The following is an 18,194-nucleotide window of genomic DNA, read 5'->3' on the forward strand; positions in this document are numbered from 1 at the left end:
CTTTGCCTGAGGCTATCCGGCAAATGCCTCTGTGCAGGGCGAAAGGCGGGGCGGGTCCCACGGGATCAATGGGGCGGAGGAGGAAGCAGTTATGGCTGCTCTCAGTCCGTCCCCAGGGGCTCTGCCTCTCTGTCCCAGCAACAGCTGCAAACCTCGGAGGGACCGTAGCCAGACAGTCCTGCTTCTCCCATTTGAGTCTGGGTCCCTAGAGACTCCCCCGGATCTGGAGCTCAGAGTCTGAGGATCCCTCCCGATTGAAAGAGACAACCACGCCCTCAGCCACCAGCCCGCGCCGCGCGCACTCCGCACCTTAGTATTTTACTTCAGCACTGCGCCTCCTCTGATTCTCGGCTCCTCCTAGTTGTAGAACTTCCATTCAGCCAGCCTTCCTGTGGTTCTGGATGATGTCCGTTCCGACTTTTAGTTGTATTTTTGAAGTGGTTGTTCGAGGCAGCAAACTCTGGCGTTAACCTATGCCGCCATCTTGGTTTCCTCAAGGCGGGTTTCTTATAAAGAGCATATGGTTGGGTATTTCTTTTTTCACTGAGTGTGACAATTTCGACCCTTTTATTTAGTTTTTATTTTTTTCCCCATGCTTGTCTCCAAGACCCGAAACTGAGAGCCACCAGTCAGTCAGTCAATCACAGTTCACTGGGACTGCTGTAGCACTGGAATGGAACCCGTTAGCCACAGCAAGACTAACAGGTCACGAACAGTGCTTAATTTCTACCCTTTTAAATGATGTGTTTAGTTCATTTATACATAATGTAATTATTAATATTTGGTTTTTATCTGTCTCAACTGTTCTTTGTGTCTGCTTTTTATGCCTTTTACAGGCATACATCAGAGATATTGTGGGTTTGGTTCAAGATTACCACAGTAAAGTGAGTACTGCAATAAGCGAGTCATAATCTTTTTGCTGGTGGAGGGTCTTGTCTTCAATTTGTAAAAACATGCAACATCTATGAAGTGCAATACAGTGAGGCACAATGAAATGAGGTATGCCTGTATTAAATTAATTATTTTTTGGTATTCCATTTTCTCTCCTCTATTGCCTTATTAGCTATTCTTTTATTTTTTAATGTCTTCTCCAAGATTTGTAGTATACATATTTAGCTTAATACTACTATCAAATAATGTTATATCACTTTGTGTATACTGTACGATCCCATAATAGTATAGTTCCACTCCTCCAGTGATGTGTGGTAACAACCACATCTTTAAGGTTAAAAAAAAGGCCCTGATTTGTATCATTTGCCAGTGTCATGGAGTAAGTACTCTCATCATGGGAGATTTCAAGCTACCAAAGTTATGTCAAGGAATTCAGAGTTGGGAAGAGATATACACACTCAGCATTTGTAAACCAACACAAGCTGACTACACTATTCCACTGATTTCCCTCTTTTACCTTTTGTGCTCTTTTTATCATATATTTTACTTCTACATGTTAGAAACTCCGTAATACATATTTATTATTTTTACATCAAGTAATCCTCTAAGGAAATTTAAAAATGAAAAAAGAAATCTTTACTATTTACCCACATGTTTAATGTTTCTGGCTCTCTTCATACCTTTGCGTAGGCTATAATCTTAGGTGTTTTGTGCGCATATTTTTCCAGCATGCTTTCATAGACTGTAGAGTAATTTCTCTCATTTAATTTTTTCTTATAATAACTTTGTATAGTGTTTGACCATGGGACTTTCTGTTGCTCGATTTTAAGTGAAATTTGCTTTCCTGAACTTTTAGAATAAGGCTATTTTTACTTAAAAACATGGTAGCTTGCTTTTTAGGGTTTCTTGATTTTATTCTCTTGTCCACTTTGGTCCGGGGTGGGCAAACTTTTTGACTCGAGGGCCACAATGGGTTCTTAAACTGGACCGGAGGGCCAGAACAAAAGCATGGATGGAGTGTTTGTGTGAACTAATATAAATTCAAAGTAAACATCATTACATAAAAGGGTACGGTCTTTTTTTTTTTTTTTAGTTTTATTCATTTCAAACAGGCCGGATCCGGCCCGCGGGCCGTAGTTTGCCCACGGCTGGCTCGAGACCTTTTTATTTCATCCTTGTTGTCCCTTTCCTTGACAATTTGATTTCACTTCTAAATAGTGTTTCCTGCTTCAGACTGCTCCAGATCCTTTAGTACTTCTTGGGAAAGGTATTTTCACATCAGGTCATAGGTCATCTCCTTGCAGGCTTCCCCCAGAAAGTCACAGGCATGCTCATCCTTTATGCTGGGGGTTCTAGGAACACTATCTCCTGGAGTTTCACCTGCTCAAAAGCCCTCAGGCTCTGTTGTCCAAAGCCTTGGAGAGCCAGGAGAGCCAAACGGAAGTCTTGAGTGACATAGACCTGAGGGCTGAAAACTCTGATCCAACGGGGACCTTTCTCTGGTGCTGGGGAAGAGCTGTCAAGTGCCCTACCTCCACTTCCTTTCAATTCTAAGAACTTGGAAAGAAGACCAGAGCAGATAATTAATGGTTAGCATTCCAACATATTTGAGATATTAATGGATCCCCTTTGAGGATTGATAAAAGCCTGGGGCTCTCACTGTGGTATCAGACACACACACACACACACACACACACACACACACACACACACACTACTTGGTGTATAATTTTTATGTATTCGTATCTCCAGTCCAGTGATTCTCTGCAGCCTTACACCACGTGCCCCTGGGCTGAAAGGGTAGGGACAGAGGCTAGTTAACCTGTTTTTAGCAGATGCTAGCCCATGGGACCAACTGTTGTTAAATTACACATATAGACAAGTGACATATATTTATGTAAAAGACCTGTCAATGGGAACATTTAGAATAAGTAAAACATAAGATAATTCAATTGTAGAAACTAATAGTGGACACCAATTGTCTACAAATCTGTACAGGTCAGAGGTTTATTTTGGAACAGTAAACCAGGAGAAACCAGGTGGAATTTGCTCTTCTCTTCCAGTAGTGAGCAGGGACATTAAACAATGGTGTTTGCTCTGGGGGCAATAGAGTGATCAGTGATCTGTTTGTTTTGGCTTCAGACCACTAGACTCTGCTCAGCTTAACCAGTTGCTACTCATGGGCCCACCTGATGATCTTGGGACTTGGCTTCTTTTGGTGAAAGTAACGGGAAGTGAAATCCCTAAATAATTTTGGAAGAAAATAAGAACGACACTTTCCAGAAACTGTGTCACAGGTTGGTTAAGGACAACTGAACACACTGAGTCCAAACTCCTATGTTCTAGCTTTGCTTGCCTGGCTGGGCACTTTCCCAGTTATATCCTCTCTGTGAAATGAGCTCATTGTAGAAGGTGGTCTTTCAAGGTGTGTTTTGCTGAAGGGCCCATTAGCAATGGGGGGAGCCATAAAGAAATTAGGTGGAGTTACTTCATTATCATTGAATGTGCCATCAGTACTTGGTCCATACCAGGTGTTCTGTAATAATGATAGTCATTTGTATCTATTGGTGACTGCTACATGCCAAGAAGAGCCAGCATTTTAATACATCTTCCAAATGACCCTAGATGGTATGTATTCATATTCCTTTTACTAACGAGAAAACAGAAGCTCAAATAGAGAATTAACTTGTTCAGCATCATGTAGCTTCTAAGTGCCCTAGAATTCAAACCCAGGAGTCTGTGACTCCAATTTCATACCTACTTTATCCCACAGATTGCACATAATATCCAGTACTTGTCCTTAAGAATGGACAGGAAATAAAAGGAGTGCACAGGTAACTGGTACACAGAGAAACAATACTGCTAGGCTCTGTCTGCTCTATTCTCTATGATGCATTGTCTAGGACAGCGGTTCTCAACCTGTGGGTCGCGACCCCTTTGGCAGTCGAACGACCCTTTCACAGGGGTCGCCTAAGACCATCCTGCATATCAGATATTTACATTACGATTCATAACAATAGCAACATTACAGTTATGAAGTAGCAACGAAAATAATTTTATGGTTGGGTCACAACATGAGGAACTGTATTTAAAGGGCCAGAAGGTTGAGAACCACTGGTCTAGGACCTGGTGGACAGAGTGCCTGCAGGGCTTTCTGATGTGGTGTGACCTCATGGGCTGGGCTCACAGTACTGTGTATGCAGGACTTAAATGGGAAGGTATTGGTAATGACACACTAAAAATAAGAAGGATAATGTGCTGGGTATAGAAATAGGAAATTTACTTTAATTGCTGATTTAGTTACCATAATAACCCTAAGAAGTAGGTATCATTTCCATTTACTAGATGGGAAACTGAGAGTTAAGTAACTTGCCTAGTTCACTAAACTACTGAAAGTCCTACCATAAAGAAATGAACATGTAGGAGCAAATGACCTAACTACACTAGTTTAGTGGTGGCCCCAGGCACGGAGAACCAGGGCCACATTTTCCTCTTGTCCTAACCTTTGCAGCTATAATCATGTCTCATGTTTACTTAATGACACTTCTACTACCACTATGTTCCTACTCTGCACTGGGTAAATGGTTTCCAATTACAAATCTGGGAATAAACTCCACTTCTGGGAGCAGAAAATTCTATCTGAAACCTTTTCTTTAGTTTATAATCCAGATTTCTTGACACCCTGGTGTCCTAGCCACATTATACCAGGCTCTCAGAATTCCCCAGCCTTCCTTTTCCATCCCTAGCATTCCACTTTGTGGTCGGGGAGTCAATTGCCAGAGGGTTCTCTGGAGTGAGAACAGAAGCAGCTCCTGGGACAGATATGGCCTATTGCATTTTGCTTGAAATCAACCCTGCCATGGACCTCTAAACTGTATCCCTGGCCCTGAACTCTAACCCCCTTCCCATCTTTGCCAAGCCTGTCCAAGTGTTCTGCAAACAATGTGCCAGAGAAGACCAGCTCTTCCTGCATGCCTACCTTCGATCAGGACTTTGTTCCTTTACACATGAGGGCTTCCAGAGTCTACTCAGCTTCATGGTCAGTGGCCTCTGAAGCTGTTGGCCTATAGGTCAGGTATGGTTGGATTAGATTGAACATTATACTAATGAGGAAAGGGTTTTCTTAGCTTGTTTTGCTTGCAGAATGGATTGCGCTGGCTTTTGAAACAAGGACATATGGCTTCTAGTCTCTCCCAGTAAATTACAGAAGAACTAGAGGCCCGGTCCATGAAAACTGTGCACTCGGGGAGGGAAAGGACCCTCAGCCTGGCCTGCACCCTCTCGCAGTCCGGGAGCTCTTGGGGAATGTCCGACTGAGGACTTAGGCCTGGCGCGCTCCCTGCCGGGCCTAAGCCATCAGTCGGACATCCTTAGTGCTGCCGCAGAGGCGGGAGAAGCTCTCGCCACCGCCACTGTGCTCGCTAGCCGTGAGCCCGCTTCTGGCTGAGTGGCGCTCCCCCTGTGGGAGCACAATGGCCACCAGGGAGCAGCTCCTGCGTTGAGTGGGTTCGGGCCAAAACCGGCTCTCCGACATCCCCTGAGGGGTCCCGAATTGCGAGAGGGCACAGGCCAGGCCAAGGGACGCCACCGATGCATGATCAGTGCCAGGGAGGTACACAAGAGGTTGGCCAGCCTTGGAGGAACTGTGGGAGGGCTCCAGGGCGTGTCCCGCCCATCTAGCTCAGTCCTGATCAGCCGGACCCCAGCAGCCAGCTAACCTACCGGTCAGAGCATCTGCCCTCTGGTGGTCAGTGCACATCATAGCGAGCGGTTGAGCAGCCTTTGCATATCATTAGCATATTATGTTTTTATTATAGAGGATGTTTGAATTGAGGAAAAGGGGCCCAGAGCTTCCTAACATTGAAAGATGCTGACCATGTCTGTCCAGTTATTCCTCATTCTACACATGACTTTGCTATCTGCCTTTGACAGTACCATCTGTGGAGACAGATAAAGACTTCCATTTCATATTCCTCTTCCCTTTCCCCACCTTTCTCACTTTTCTTCCCTTTTTTGTTCTTCCAAAAAATTATAAGAATGGCCAATAAGCATATAAAAAGATGCCCAAGATCACTAATCATTAGAAAAATGCAAATCAACTCTATGAGATACCTTTTCATACTTATTAGGATATCTACTCTTAAAAAAATCAGAAAGTAGTAAGAGTTGAGGATGTGGATAAATTGGAACTCCGCACTGTTGGTGGGAATATAAAATGGGACATCCATTGTGAAAAACAATATGGAAGTTCCTAAAAAAGTTAAACATAGAATTACTGTATGACCCAGAAATACCCCAAAGAACAGAAAACCAGATCTTGAAGATTTATTTATGCACCCATATTTATAGATGATTCACCATACTTAAAATGTTAAAGTAATCTAAGTGTGCATCGACAGATGAACAGATAAGCAAAAACATAATACATACATACAATGGAATATTTATTATTCAGCCTTAAAAATGAAGGAATTACTGACATATACTACAACATGAATGAAACTTGAGGACATTACTGTAAGTGAAGTAAGCCAACCACAAAAAGTCAAATACTGTATGATTCCACTTAAATGAGGTACTTGGAATAATCGAAATCATAGAGCCAGAAAGTAGAGTGGTAGTTGTTAGGGGCTGGAAGTAGGGGGAAACGAGAAGTTATTGTTTACTGGGTATAGAGTTTCAGTTTGGGAAGATGAAAAGAGATCTGGAGATTAATGGTAGTGATGGCCACACAACAATTTGAATGTACTTAATACTACTGACTTATACACTGATTAAAATGGTAAAATGATTAAAATGGTAAATTCTATGTTATGTATATTATGCTAAGTGATATAAGTCAGACAAGAGGACAAATACCATATGACTTAACTTATGTGTGAAATCTAAAAAACAATAAATAAACAAGCAAAACAGAAACAAATTCATAAATACAGAGAACAAATTGGTGGTTGCCAGATAGGATAGGGGTTGGGGGGAATGGATGAAAAAGGTCAAAGGGATTAAGAAGTATAAAGTATCAATTATTAGAATAGTCATGGGGATGTAAAGTAAGCATATAGCCAATAATATTGCAGTAACTATGCATGGTGTCAGATGGGTACTAGATTTATCGGGGTCATCACTTTGTAAATTATGTAAATGTCTAATCACTATTTTGTATATCTGAATCTAATATAATATTGTACGTCAACTGTAATTGAAAAATAAAAAAATAAAAACGGTAGGAGAGAATTATAATCCACTGAATAAAAAAGGAATTCCTGAGTCCATACTAAGAAAAACAAATAAAGGAAATAAATAAATGGAGAAAGAGAAGCACTTGTTTACTTTAAAATACCAATTGATAAATGATATAATTAGGGAATCACTATTTGGCGACTAATATAGTAATAATTGATTCAGGCAAGAATCATCAATGGGGTGAAAGTGTGATGAGCAAAATATTTAAGTATTTCCCCACACATTACTCATTAATTAAAAAGATAAATTTACAGTGTAGAAACCTGTCAGACACCACCCTAACCAAGCAAACAGTTTTAACGGAAGCGATAATGAGACAAACTACTATTGTGCTCCTTCTAATGCAATATCCTGATGCACTTTTGTTATATTGCTGTCAAAAATGCACACCCTGAAACATTCGACAAACCCAAACTGAGGAGCTTTCTGCAAAATGCTGTTAAATACAAAATAAGACCATGGGGACACATATCAACCAAATCCAGAAATTCCAAAGGACAAATGATGTAGTTTCTTCAGCAAATAAATAGCATAAAAGATAGACTGTTTTAGAGTAAAAGAAATTTAAGAGAGATAATCAATGCAACTCCTGGATCTTGTTTCAGGTTCTAATTTCAACAAGGTAAATTACAATATTTTTAGACAACTAGGGAAATTGGCATATTAACTGGGTATTGGATGGTAATATAGAATAATTGTTTACAGATGTGATAAACACATTATGGTTATATAAAAAAAATTTCTTGGCTATTAGAGATGCATGCTTTTGTGGGTGAAATAATATAACGTTTGTTATTCCAGAAAAAAAAAAGTGGAAGTGGAAGGATGAATGAAATATGATTGGCAAATGATTGACATTGTTGAAGCTGAGTATGTTGTGAATGGATGTTTATTATATTATTTTCTTTTGTATGTTTGCATTTTTTTCATATATGTGTAAAAGAAGGAGGAGGAAGATGAGACAAATCTGAAAAAGACCTTACACCATAACTAGTCAAAAGTTTAATTTACTTCTTAATGTGGAAGAATTGGAATTCTTTTTCCAAAAAAATTGTAAGAATGGCTAATCCTATATAAAAGAATATGCTAATTAGCCACTATGCCCTGAGGTGTAATGACCAAGGGAATCACGACCAGATCACGGATCAGCAGGAGGGTGGGCCATCGAGATAGAAGCGGGCTGTGGAGAGCTACAGGAGGGGGCAGGGCAGCAAGCTATGGGGGCGAGGGCGGGGGGAGCTACCGGAGGGTGGGGCAGCGACTTACTGGCACGCGGATTTGTGCGCAGGTCTACTAGTAATCCTATAAAAAGATGCTCAAGATCACTCACCATTAGGAAACTAGACTCAAGCCCTGGCCGGGTAGCTCAGTGGGTTAGATCATTGTCCCAATACACCAAGGTTGCGGATTCTATCTTCAGTCAGGGCACATATAAGAAGCAACCAATGAATGCATAATTAAATGGAACAACAAATAATTGTGTCTCTCTTTCTCTGTCTCCCATCCTCTTTCAATAAATACATTTTTAAAAAAGAAACTCGATTATATACCTATTGTAGTGGATAGATGTCTACAAATCCTTAAGTATTTAGTGGACTACATATAATTTTTATTCCATACTACTAGTCCAGTTTCAAGTTATAGAAAGCACTTAGGTAAAATTATTGATAATTAATACCTGAATTGTATTATTGATCTTGGTGATCAGAGTTGGGCGGACAAGATAAGAAAAATCAAATACATTCTGTTCTTACCTTGCTATGATACAATTTACATAAGGAACCAAATGTCTACTTTAGGACTTTTTCATTTCCATATAAATTTTAGAATTATATTGTCAATTCCCACCAAAAAATATAAAACACTTATTGGGAATTAGACTAGAAGTTCATTGAATCTATATATTAATTTGGGGAGAATTGACATCTATATGATACTGGGTCTCCACTCTATGTTTTGGGTATAACCCTTCATTAATTTAAAGCTTCCTTATTTTTCCTCAGTTGTATTTTATAGTTTGGTGTATACAAATTTTAGACATCTTTTGATAAACTAATTCTTAGGCATTTGTTATTATTATACTACTTTATATAGCACTTTCATAGTCTTTTTCATTTTGTATATAGAAATGCACTTGACTTTTATATATTTATCTTGTATCCAGCCTAATATTGCCTAACATTTATTTCTTTTAATAATTCTTTTAGAATTTTATACATGTATAATCATATATCACCTGTGAAAATAATAGTTTTATTTTTTCCTTTTCAATACTTTTACACATATATGTATATATATCTACATATATATGTAGATATATATACACACATATATATGCATGTGTATATATGATAGATGTATGTGTATATATGAATACAAATGTATATATACACACACACAGATCTATCAGATTAAGCAAGTTTCTTAGGATAGGTCTGCTAAGAGGTTTTAAAACAAATGGATGTTGAATTTTATCAAACGCTGTTCCTATACAGATGATATGGCCATATAATTTTTCTCCTTTATTATGTTAATGTGATCAATTACATGATTGATTTTCAAATAACTTGTATTCCTGGAATAAATCCAACTTAGTAATAATTATCATTTTTAGATATTGCTGGATTCAATTTGCTAATATTTTGCTTAGGATTTTTACATCTATGTTCATAAAAGGTAATTTTAAAATCTTTGTTATGATATCCTTGATGGTTTTTGCTTTCAAACTATACTTACTGGCCTCAAAAAGTTAGTCAGAGAGTAATGCTTCTTTTTCTGTTCCCTGGATGAGTATTTGTCAGATTGTCTAATTCTTCTTAAATGTTTGGTAGAATTCATCAGTGAAGCTATCTGACCCTGGACTATTCTTCACAAAAAAGATATTTTTATGGATCCCTTGGGAAAAGAATGGACTCCTTGAGAATCATTGTTGGGAGATTTGGGAGAGGGAGAGGGAGAAGGAGAGGGGGAGGGGGAAGGGAAGGAAGAGGGAGAGGGAGAAGGATATGGTATATGGCATTTCAAATTATCTGACATTTTCTAAAAGGAAAATTGCTCTTGGTTCTCACCACACTTTCCCTGAGCCACAGGTCTATGGGATAACAGGTGTATGAGCATAGGAATCTATGATCCAGACTCAGGTCTTTTAGAGGAAAAAGCCCTATTGTTGGGCAGAGTGCAGTGAGTAGGAGGTGGAGGAGGAACTGGTTTAAGCAGACAGAGGCTCTTTGTTTGCTCTCTTTCTTTGTAAATGAGGCAACATTTGGAAACAACAAATATTGGTTCAGAGAACTAATGCCTTCTGCCCATCCTCTTCAGGTCAGCTACCTAACACCCCTGCACGTACACACAAGTTCAGCTCTTTCTACAGGGGGACCAATCTTGTTGAAATTTAAGACTTTTATTCAGTTTATAATAGAAGATTTGGGTCATGACTTAGATTGTTCTGTAACTGAAAAATCTCTCATATTCATATTCTCTCTTTCCTCCTTTCTTCCCTTCCTTCTTCCCTTTCTCTCCTCCTCTTCTGGATAAAAAAAAAAAATCAACATCAAGAAGGCAGCTGCGGTCTGCAGAAGGCTGGGGCACTTAGGAGATTTGAGTTCAAGTTCCAGAGCTTTGTGAACGAAGACCTGTTATTTCACTGCAGTGTCCACATTTAAACAATGGTTAGGGTTAGGAACAGTGCTTGGCACATGGAAAGACTGCAAACACGAGACTTTCCATCTGAGCATAAGCCAGGACATGCCTGAAGTTCTGCAGTCAGGGTACTTGATGGACCAGGCCCTCTGCAGACTGAAACCTCGGGCTGCATCTCTGTGGAGAAACGGCAGGGTTGGGAGTGCCCTATCCCTCTCTGAGCGCTGTGTCCCTGGTGAATGGATATGTACATTCTAGAACCAGACTGTGTGATTTTGCATCTGACTCACCAGCCGCCTTTGGACACGTTATTAACCTCTCAGGGCCTTAGTTTCCTAATCTCATCTGTGAAATGGGGATTCAAATGCACCAATCACAGAGGGTTAGCATCCAGTAAAGCTCTCAGTGAGTGTTAGCCACCATTAAGTGGTAAATGAGGGACAGTGTGTTTTCTGACTCAAGTGTCTGTGGTGTAGAACTAAACATCATAAGGGAGAGTACAGGCATAAGTGTCACGGGCCACATGAATCACTGTCTTGTTAACCTTTACCTCCACACACACCCATACTCTTTACAGATGTGGGCACAGCCATACAACCAGGGTCCTATACACATGTACACCCCACAGCCAGCTTCGCCCCTTCCTCCAAGGAATGGCAGACATAGGGGTCTGTTCCTGTCCTCCTGCTGAGCAACAACTAGATGATGTTGGGCTCCTGCTGTCCATGTCTCATCTGACCTTCCTCCCCTGCACATGTATGGGCTTGGACTCAGAGGCCTCCACTGAGGAAGGGCATAGGGCTGGCCAGATGGTGCTCCCTTTGAGGGGCTTAGGCTAGGCTGTGCCTGTCCCTGGAGGAGCTGCCTCAGGAAAGGCTCACTATGTGAGTGCAGTAGGGGCCCAGGGAGGAGGATCATGGTTCATTGATCTTCCATGACCTCCACCAAGCTTTTCTGTTTGTGGATTAGCTCAACATTTAGCAACTCTCCGTCCTGCTTCCAGGCAGACTCTGCAAGCTCACTGTAGGGCCTAAGGCATCAGTTGACCATGGGCATGCCTGCTCTGCAGTGTCCTCTCCCAGCCAGCGCTGCCCCTCACTTTCCCCTCCATCTTCATCTCTGTACCTCAAGGTCCCCAAGTGAAGCCAGACCCCCACCCCTCAATGCCTTTCAATTATGAAAATAATAGAAATTTATACATTTTTATTCAGAAGAAAAGTTAGTTTATATTTGTTTAAAAAGTTTAAATATATTTGTTTAAAAAGTCACTTTATTTTTTCTAATAAGGTTGTGTAATCAAAACCTTTGGAGACTATTTAGCTGGAGAGCTAGGGTGACCCAGGTCATTGAGATCAGGCCACATCCTCCCCTGGGTCTCTTTCTTTGAGCTCATGTGTCACTTTGTTCTGAGTCTCACAGAATTTTGACCACATTCCTGGGCAGCTTCTTATAGGAGAGAATTTGTCTCTCCTGTGACTCTGTCCCTAGACCAAGATGTCCAGCAGGCTGCATGAAGGGAGGAAGATTTCCGGTCCAGGAGCCTTGGTTCAGCAGGGCACATGGGGAGAGAGCAGCCCCTCAGTGGGGCAGGCCCTTTGAAGAGCCCAGGAGCAGGGACAGACCCCTGGGAACAAGTGAAGGGTGTTGAGCCTGTTGTTTTTTTTACCTGAGGCCAGCTTTATTCTTCTTCGACACCCTCCCCAGGTAGGTCTTTGCCTGTCATTCTCTGGTTCTAGTCTGGATCTGGACAGTTCCCTTCCCTCTTCCATCTGTGCAATGAGCTCCTATGACTGGGGCAGGACCAGCTCTGCCGTCTAGGGATTCAGGAATAGAGCCACCCACTCCCCACCCTACTCCTCACCCCCTCCTCCCCAGCCCCAACCAGCTGCAGTTCCACTCCTGCACAGAGGCAGCGCACATGAACAAAGGATTGGTTTTTCTTTAATTTCCTTCCAATCAGCATTTTTGTGCTGGACTCCTTCCATGGGTCTGACCCAGATCTCAGGAAATCAGGAGAGCGGGGGCGAGGATTGAAGGGTGATTGGGCAAGCGGGCTGTGCAAACACAGGAGGTCAAAGATTGTGCTTGGTCCCCCTGGTCAGGGATAAAGGGGAGCGGGGCATAGAGAGGCAGCGCAGAAGACCGTTGGTCTGTGCCTGCTGCTCCACCACGCAGACCCAGACCCGGAGGATGAGGCTCACCATCCCTGCCCTGCTGGCCTGCGCGGTTCTGGGTGAGTGTGGGTGCAGGGAAGGCCCCTTATACCCGGGACCCAGCCACACTGCCCCCTGGGATCCATGTTCCCTTGGGGCTGGACAGACAGTGCCTTTCCTCAGCTCTTCCCCATAGCACCTCTGCACCTGCTTTAGCACTGCCTCAGGGATAGCTCTGTGCCTGCATGCACCTCCTGCTTGCACCCCTGGCACTTTTTCATGCTCTTCTTGCTTTCTCCTCCTCCTCCTCCTCCTCCTCCTCCTCCCTGTCCAGTAAATCTTGTAATAGAGAAATACAATAAATTAGAGCATTCCCATCACAGCTTATCAAATCCCTTCCCTGGGGCCTCTCAATCAAGTCCAAACAGTTTAGCGAAGCATTCAAGGCCTCGCTGGATCTGATCTCCTCCTCTTCGGCAATATGATGTTTCATGGGAGTCATTGGCGCTGACAATATCCTCCTGACGCATAGCAGTCCAGGAGTTTGGAGCATGGGATTTAAAGCCAGATTTCTTAGGTCCTCACCAGTGAGGAAGGTAGTACAGCCTGGCCTGGGAGGGTAGGTGAGGATAACTGAGGCCACGGATCCAGGCACTGGTGGAGTTTGCTACATCCCTGCAATGGGGGCTGCCTCTCCCACTCATCACCTCCTGAGATTATTGGCTCCCCTTATCCTCTTACTTTTACCTGCTACTTATGGCACACTTGTCACACTTTTGGAGACTCCATGTTTAGTCATTTGTCTCTCCTGAAAAAGTTTACCCTAGAGTGTCGGTCTCACATTATTTGCCTTTGCCTCACTCCTTTCCCACCCCCACCCTAAGACCTCATAGGGCTGTGCAAGGTAAATGCATGACTAAGACAAATTCCTGCCCAGGGGAACCCCAGGAGGGGCGGTTTGGGGAGGCTCTGCCCCTGGTTCCTGAGGTCTCCTGTGGTTTCCCAGGGCAGAGTTGGGATAAAGGGTGTTGGGGCAGAAAGTTCCTCCTTATGCATTCTGGAGAACTGCTGCCCTCCCCCTCTGCTGCTTTGTGCTTTGTGGATATCATTGATTTCCTTAAGTTAGTTGATCCATGGAGAGTAGAGATACCAGAGGGTTTTGGGAACAGTGCCAAAGCTCACATGAGGGGGACAACACATCTGTAACCACATGGATTTTAGTAGCTACAGACATGGCTGACTTTAGCTTCTCCTAATTGCCACCAAAAAGACTGGTGAAAATTGAGGGCCATTGGAAACAGAGAAAACCACTGAAAATGTGGAGTTTCTAGTTATTCCCAGAACAGAGGAAGGCAGATGGTGTCACAGACAAATTCATTATCTCATCAGTCATTTACTTCTATCTACTGGCCAACCAGATGCAAATAACTCAGAATGTTATCTTCTTTAGTTCCCTGGGAAGAGACCAAAGACTGGAGGCCTGGTTTCTAGACATCTCGGCCACTGATGATAGGCTGGGTAAAACATCACTCTCTGAGCACAGTGCTTGCCTCTTTTTAAAAGTGGTAATTCCTACGTTGTTGGCTTCCTGACTTGCGGTATTGAGCCAATGCCTTGAAGTGGTTGAAAATGCCATGTCACACTAATGAGGTTTATGTCCCACTGAAGTCCCATGATGATGAGGGAAGAAGGCATGGAGAACACAGAGGAGCAGATTGTGGTTTCCTATTGAGAACTGAAGGTCAAGCCCTCTCTCCTGCCAGCAATGGGTGGCAAGTGGGAACCTGGGAGGTCATTGGGGTTCGCTTCTCTTGTCCCAGCCTCAGAATGCAGTGGAACCTGTAACCTTCACTGTTCATGGACAGGAGTGGGAGGAGGACAGGACAGAGGGGATGTAGCCTGCAAGTCCCTTCAGAGGGTGCTGCTGTCTCTCTCACTGGAACAGGGCCCTCTGTCCTTTTTTCCATAGGGCTGTGCCTGGCTGTCCCCGACAAAACTGTGACATGGTGCACCATCTCAAGTCATGAGGACACAAAGTGCACAGCTTTCAGTGAAAAAGTGAAAACCCTCCCTCAGGCTGCTGCTACTCTTGCCTGTGTGAGGAAAGGCTCCTACCATGAGTGCATCCAGGCCATTTCGGTAAGTCACTGCTGCCTAAAGGAGAGTGGAAAACAACCCCCACTTTCTCTTGCTCCTGGCGTTCTGGAACAATTCTCTACTCACACATAGGCTGATGTACTTTAGAAATGGACATAGGAGCGGCTACCTTTAAGGAGTCTTAAAGCAAAATTCATCATGCTCTGAAAGGGGGCTATTTTGAGGCACTACGTTCTTTGAACTCAGGGAAAAAATAAGAATGTTTGCTATCAAAATAACATGGTTTGGAAGTTCTTAATACATCATGAAAGTAGATGAATGATGGTCACAGGGAAGAGAAATATGGTGACAGAATTGCAGATGATAGCAGAATCCTTTGTTTTCTAGGTTTTCCAAAATCCTCTTCACTCCTTCAGCATTGTTCCTGCTCATTTGAACCTGTGTCAGTTGCTGGCTGGGCAATGGGGCTACAGTGATGGATTTAAACACACATGGTCCTTACTTTTGAGGAGCTTTTCTTAGGAGAGAAGAAAAGCATGCAAACAAGTAGATGTGTAATTTCAAAATGTGTGCCATAAAATGAAGGGGAAAAGTAGAATGCTCTGACAGAGCCTGGTATCAGGAACAATTTCCCTGAGAGGGAACAATGAAGCTGAGACCCCAGGGATGAGTATGGGTAAGATATAACACTCCAAGCAGTGAACAGTAGCATGTGCAAAGGCCCCGAGGCAAGGGAGAGCTGAGCTTGTTTGAGTTGCTGTAGAGGAGCCAGGGTGGCAGAGCAGAGCAAGCAGATACTGGAAGGAGCAATGAGGTGGGAGAGGCAGACTCAGCTAAACGGAGCTTGGTTACCTCAGGAAATTAGTGATTTGGTACAAAAACTTGTGTTTTTTTAAAAGATATTTTTATTGATTTCAGAGAGGAAGAGAGAGAGATAGAAACATCAATGATGAGAGAGAATCATTGATTGGCTGCCTCCTGCATGCCCCCTACAGGGGATTGAGCCCACAACTTGGGCATGTGCCCTTGACCAGAATCAAACCTGGGACCCTTCAGTTTTCAGGCCGATGCTCTATCCACTGAGCCAAACCGGTTAGGGCAGTGGTTTTCAACCTTCTGGCCCTTTAAATATAGTTCCTCATGTTGTGACCCAACCATAAAATTATTTTCGTTGCTACTTCATAACTGTAATGTTGCTACTGTTATGAATCGTAATGTAAATATCTGATATGCAGGATGGTCTTAGGTGATCCCTGTGAAAGGGTCATTCGACTGCCAAAGGGGTCGCGACCCACAGGTTGAGAACTGCTGGGTTAGGGCTTGTGTGTTCGGTTTTTTTTTTGTTTTTTTGTGTGTTTTTTTTGTTATTTGCTTTTAAATTGGACCTCAGTTTCTATCATGGCTTAATTATAACTCTTGAATTATGAATATGATCAGCTTTGGTCTATGCAAGCCCCTCTTTTTATTTTATTTTATTTTTTTTCCTCTTTTTAAATATGTTAATAATATAAAGTAATACTATTCACAAATCCACCACAAGTTCTCAAAACTTCATTATTGCCAATAGCTTATGTTTGCAGTAGCATTGGATTCTATGGGAATGGTGCCACTTGGGGTTATGGAACCCCCTGGCCTTACTTGCAATGATCTGCGCTTCCTCTTCCTAAGCAAATAGAACCCTAAGATTTTTTTTTTTTGCCTTTTATTTTAGTTTTAAGACTTGTCTATGTACTAGAGGCCCAGTGCACGAAATTAGTGCAGTTGGGGAGGGGGTTCCCTCAGCCCGGCCTGCACCCTCTCGCAGTCCGGGAGCCCTCGGGGGATGTCTGACTGCTGGCTTAGGCCCGCTTCCCATGGGGAGCTATACCTCCATGATCTGTGTCACGTTATATGTAGGGAATAAGACAATAGTAGTTCTAAATGAAATAAAACAATAATGTAAGCCAAACTATATATTTGTATAGCTGATACTTGTCTAGACTTGTAATTCTATCAATAAAAACTATTCATAGAGTACTGGCAAGGGCTTCTAGAAAAATTATTTTGATTAAAGATAGTTGAAGAAAAATGGAATAGAAGTTAAGAGTATATATAAAAAAAATAGTGCTTCTTACTTTAAGAGAAAATAAATTATAGATACAGTGGAAGGTACCAAAAACATTTAAAGTGAACTATTAATTTTTCACTCCCACTAGTGGTGCATTTAAATACTTTACATTCTTAAATTAATTATAAATACAGTGTGAAGGCATCAAACAACAACCAGCAAGAAACAGTGTAATGAAGGAAATAAACCCATACTGCCTGGATTCTAATGCTCCATGACTCACTAGCTATGTGACCTCAAGAAGTGATTTAAAGTGTCTCTATTTTTTAATGTGTAAAATGCAGCTGCAGAATGGCTCCCGCCTCCAGGACGGTGCTACTGAAGGCTGCCAGCCAGCAATGTAGCTAACATCCCAGTTTACAAGTAGGCACGAGTTGTATAGCGGTGAGCTGTAACTTGTCTGAATACTCCATTAAATGAACAATGAGCCACAACGGAAGTAATCATTACTTAACACTTAGTTCAGAGTAAAGCAAGAAGTTAAATCCAAAGACACAATGACTCTATGAATGTAAGACTCCTGCAGTTATCTGGACCCAGGACAGGAAGGAAGAGTACTGAGTACTGAATCAGAGTGGAAAAGAGTATCATCAAAGCCCCAATCCCCCATAAGGAGGGCTGCACAGTGACGCCTGAAAAGGCCTCAGCAGAGGGCCCACGATAAAGAGGTCACCAAACAACAGCACCTGGGTTCTCAATGTGCACATGTAAAAGCATGGCCGGGCAGGGGGGCCTGAGTGATTGACTGCAACCTCCTTCAGAGCCTGCAGTGCCTGGGCTGTGTACCCAGCCTGGTGTGCGGAGGGCAGCTTTCCACCAGGAGGCCTGCGAGTAAAGCCTCTGAAGCTCAGGTTGATCCTAAAAGATCACACACAGGTTTCTGAGCCAAGAACCAGACTCCTCACCAGGAAAAAGAATACCAACCCATTCCTTCCTCTATGTTGGAGGAATAGGAATATGGTGACCAAACTCCCCCACTGGGGTGGTGGAGTCAACTGAAACGGTTTAGTGTGTGGTCTGACCAAGGTGATGGCTTTTCTGGCCTCCAAAGTCACCCTCACTCA

General features: G+C 42.6%; 1 protein-coding gene, 1 long non-coding RNA gene and 1 other non-coding gene across 6 annotated transcripts in view; 2 read left to right on the forward strand and 1 right to left on the reverse strand.

Moving 5' to 3' along the window:
* Window positions 1–18,194, forward strand: part of TF (transferrin) — a 79,729-nt gene that overhangs the window by 35,568 nt on the left and 25,967 nt on the right. Inside the window, exons 1-2 of one of the 4 annotated variants that reach the window (XM_006083709.3) lie at window positions 12,879–13,006; window positions 14,896–15,065. The exons of 1 other annotated variant lie outside the window; for it this stretch is intronic. In XM_006083709.3, the coding sequence (XP_006083771.1) occupies window positions 12,964–13,006; window positions 14,896–15,065 (213 nt within the window). In that variant the 5' untranslated portion in view covers window positions 12,879–12,963. Of the gene's footprint in view, window positions 1–12,878; window positions 13,007–14,262; window positions 14,668–14,895; window positions 15,066–18,194 lie in introns of those variants that run through there. 2 more of the 4 variants (XM_023749541.1, XM_023749538.1) reach the window with 2 other exon arrangements.
* LOC111824937 lies at window positions 595–721 on the reverse strand. Its single transcript, XR_002828024.1, has one exon. It is a non-coding gene; the product is annotated as a small nucleolar RNA SNORA54 (small nucleolar RNA).
* On the forward strand, window positions 603–2,286 carry LOC111824915. Its single transcript, XR_002827977.1, has 3 exons — window positions 603–705; window positions 837–884; window positions 2,248–2,286. It is a non-coding gene; the product is annotated as an uncharacterized LOC111824915 (long non-coding RNA).

The sequence above is a fragment of the Myotis lucifugus genome, unplaced genomic scaffold (genome assembly GCF_000147115.1).
Source record: "Myotis lucifugus unplaced genomic scaffold, Myoluc2.0 scaffold_8, whole genome shotgun sequence".
NCBI lineage: Eukaryota > Metazoa > Chordata > Mammalia > Chiroptera > Vespertilionidae > Myotis > Myotis lucifugus.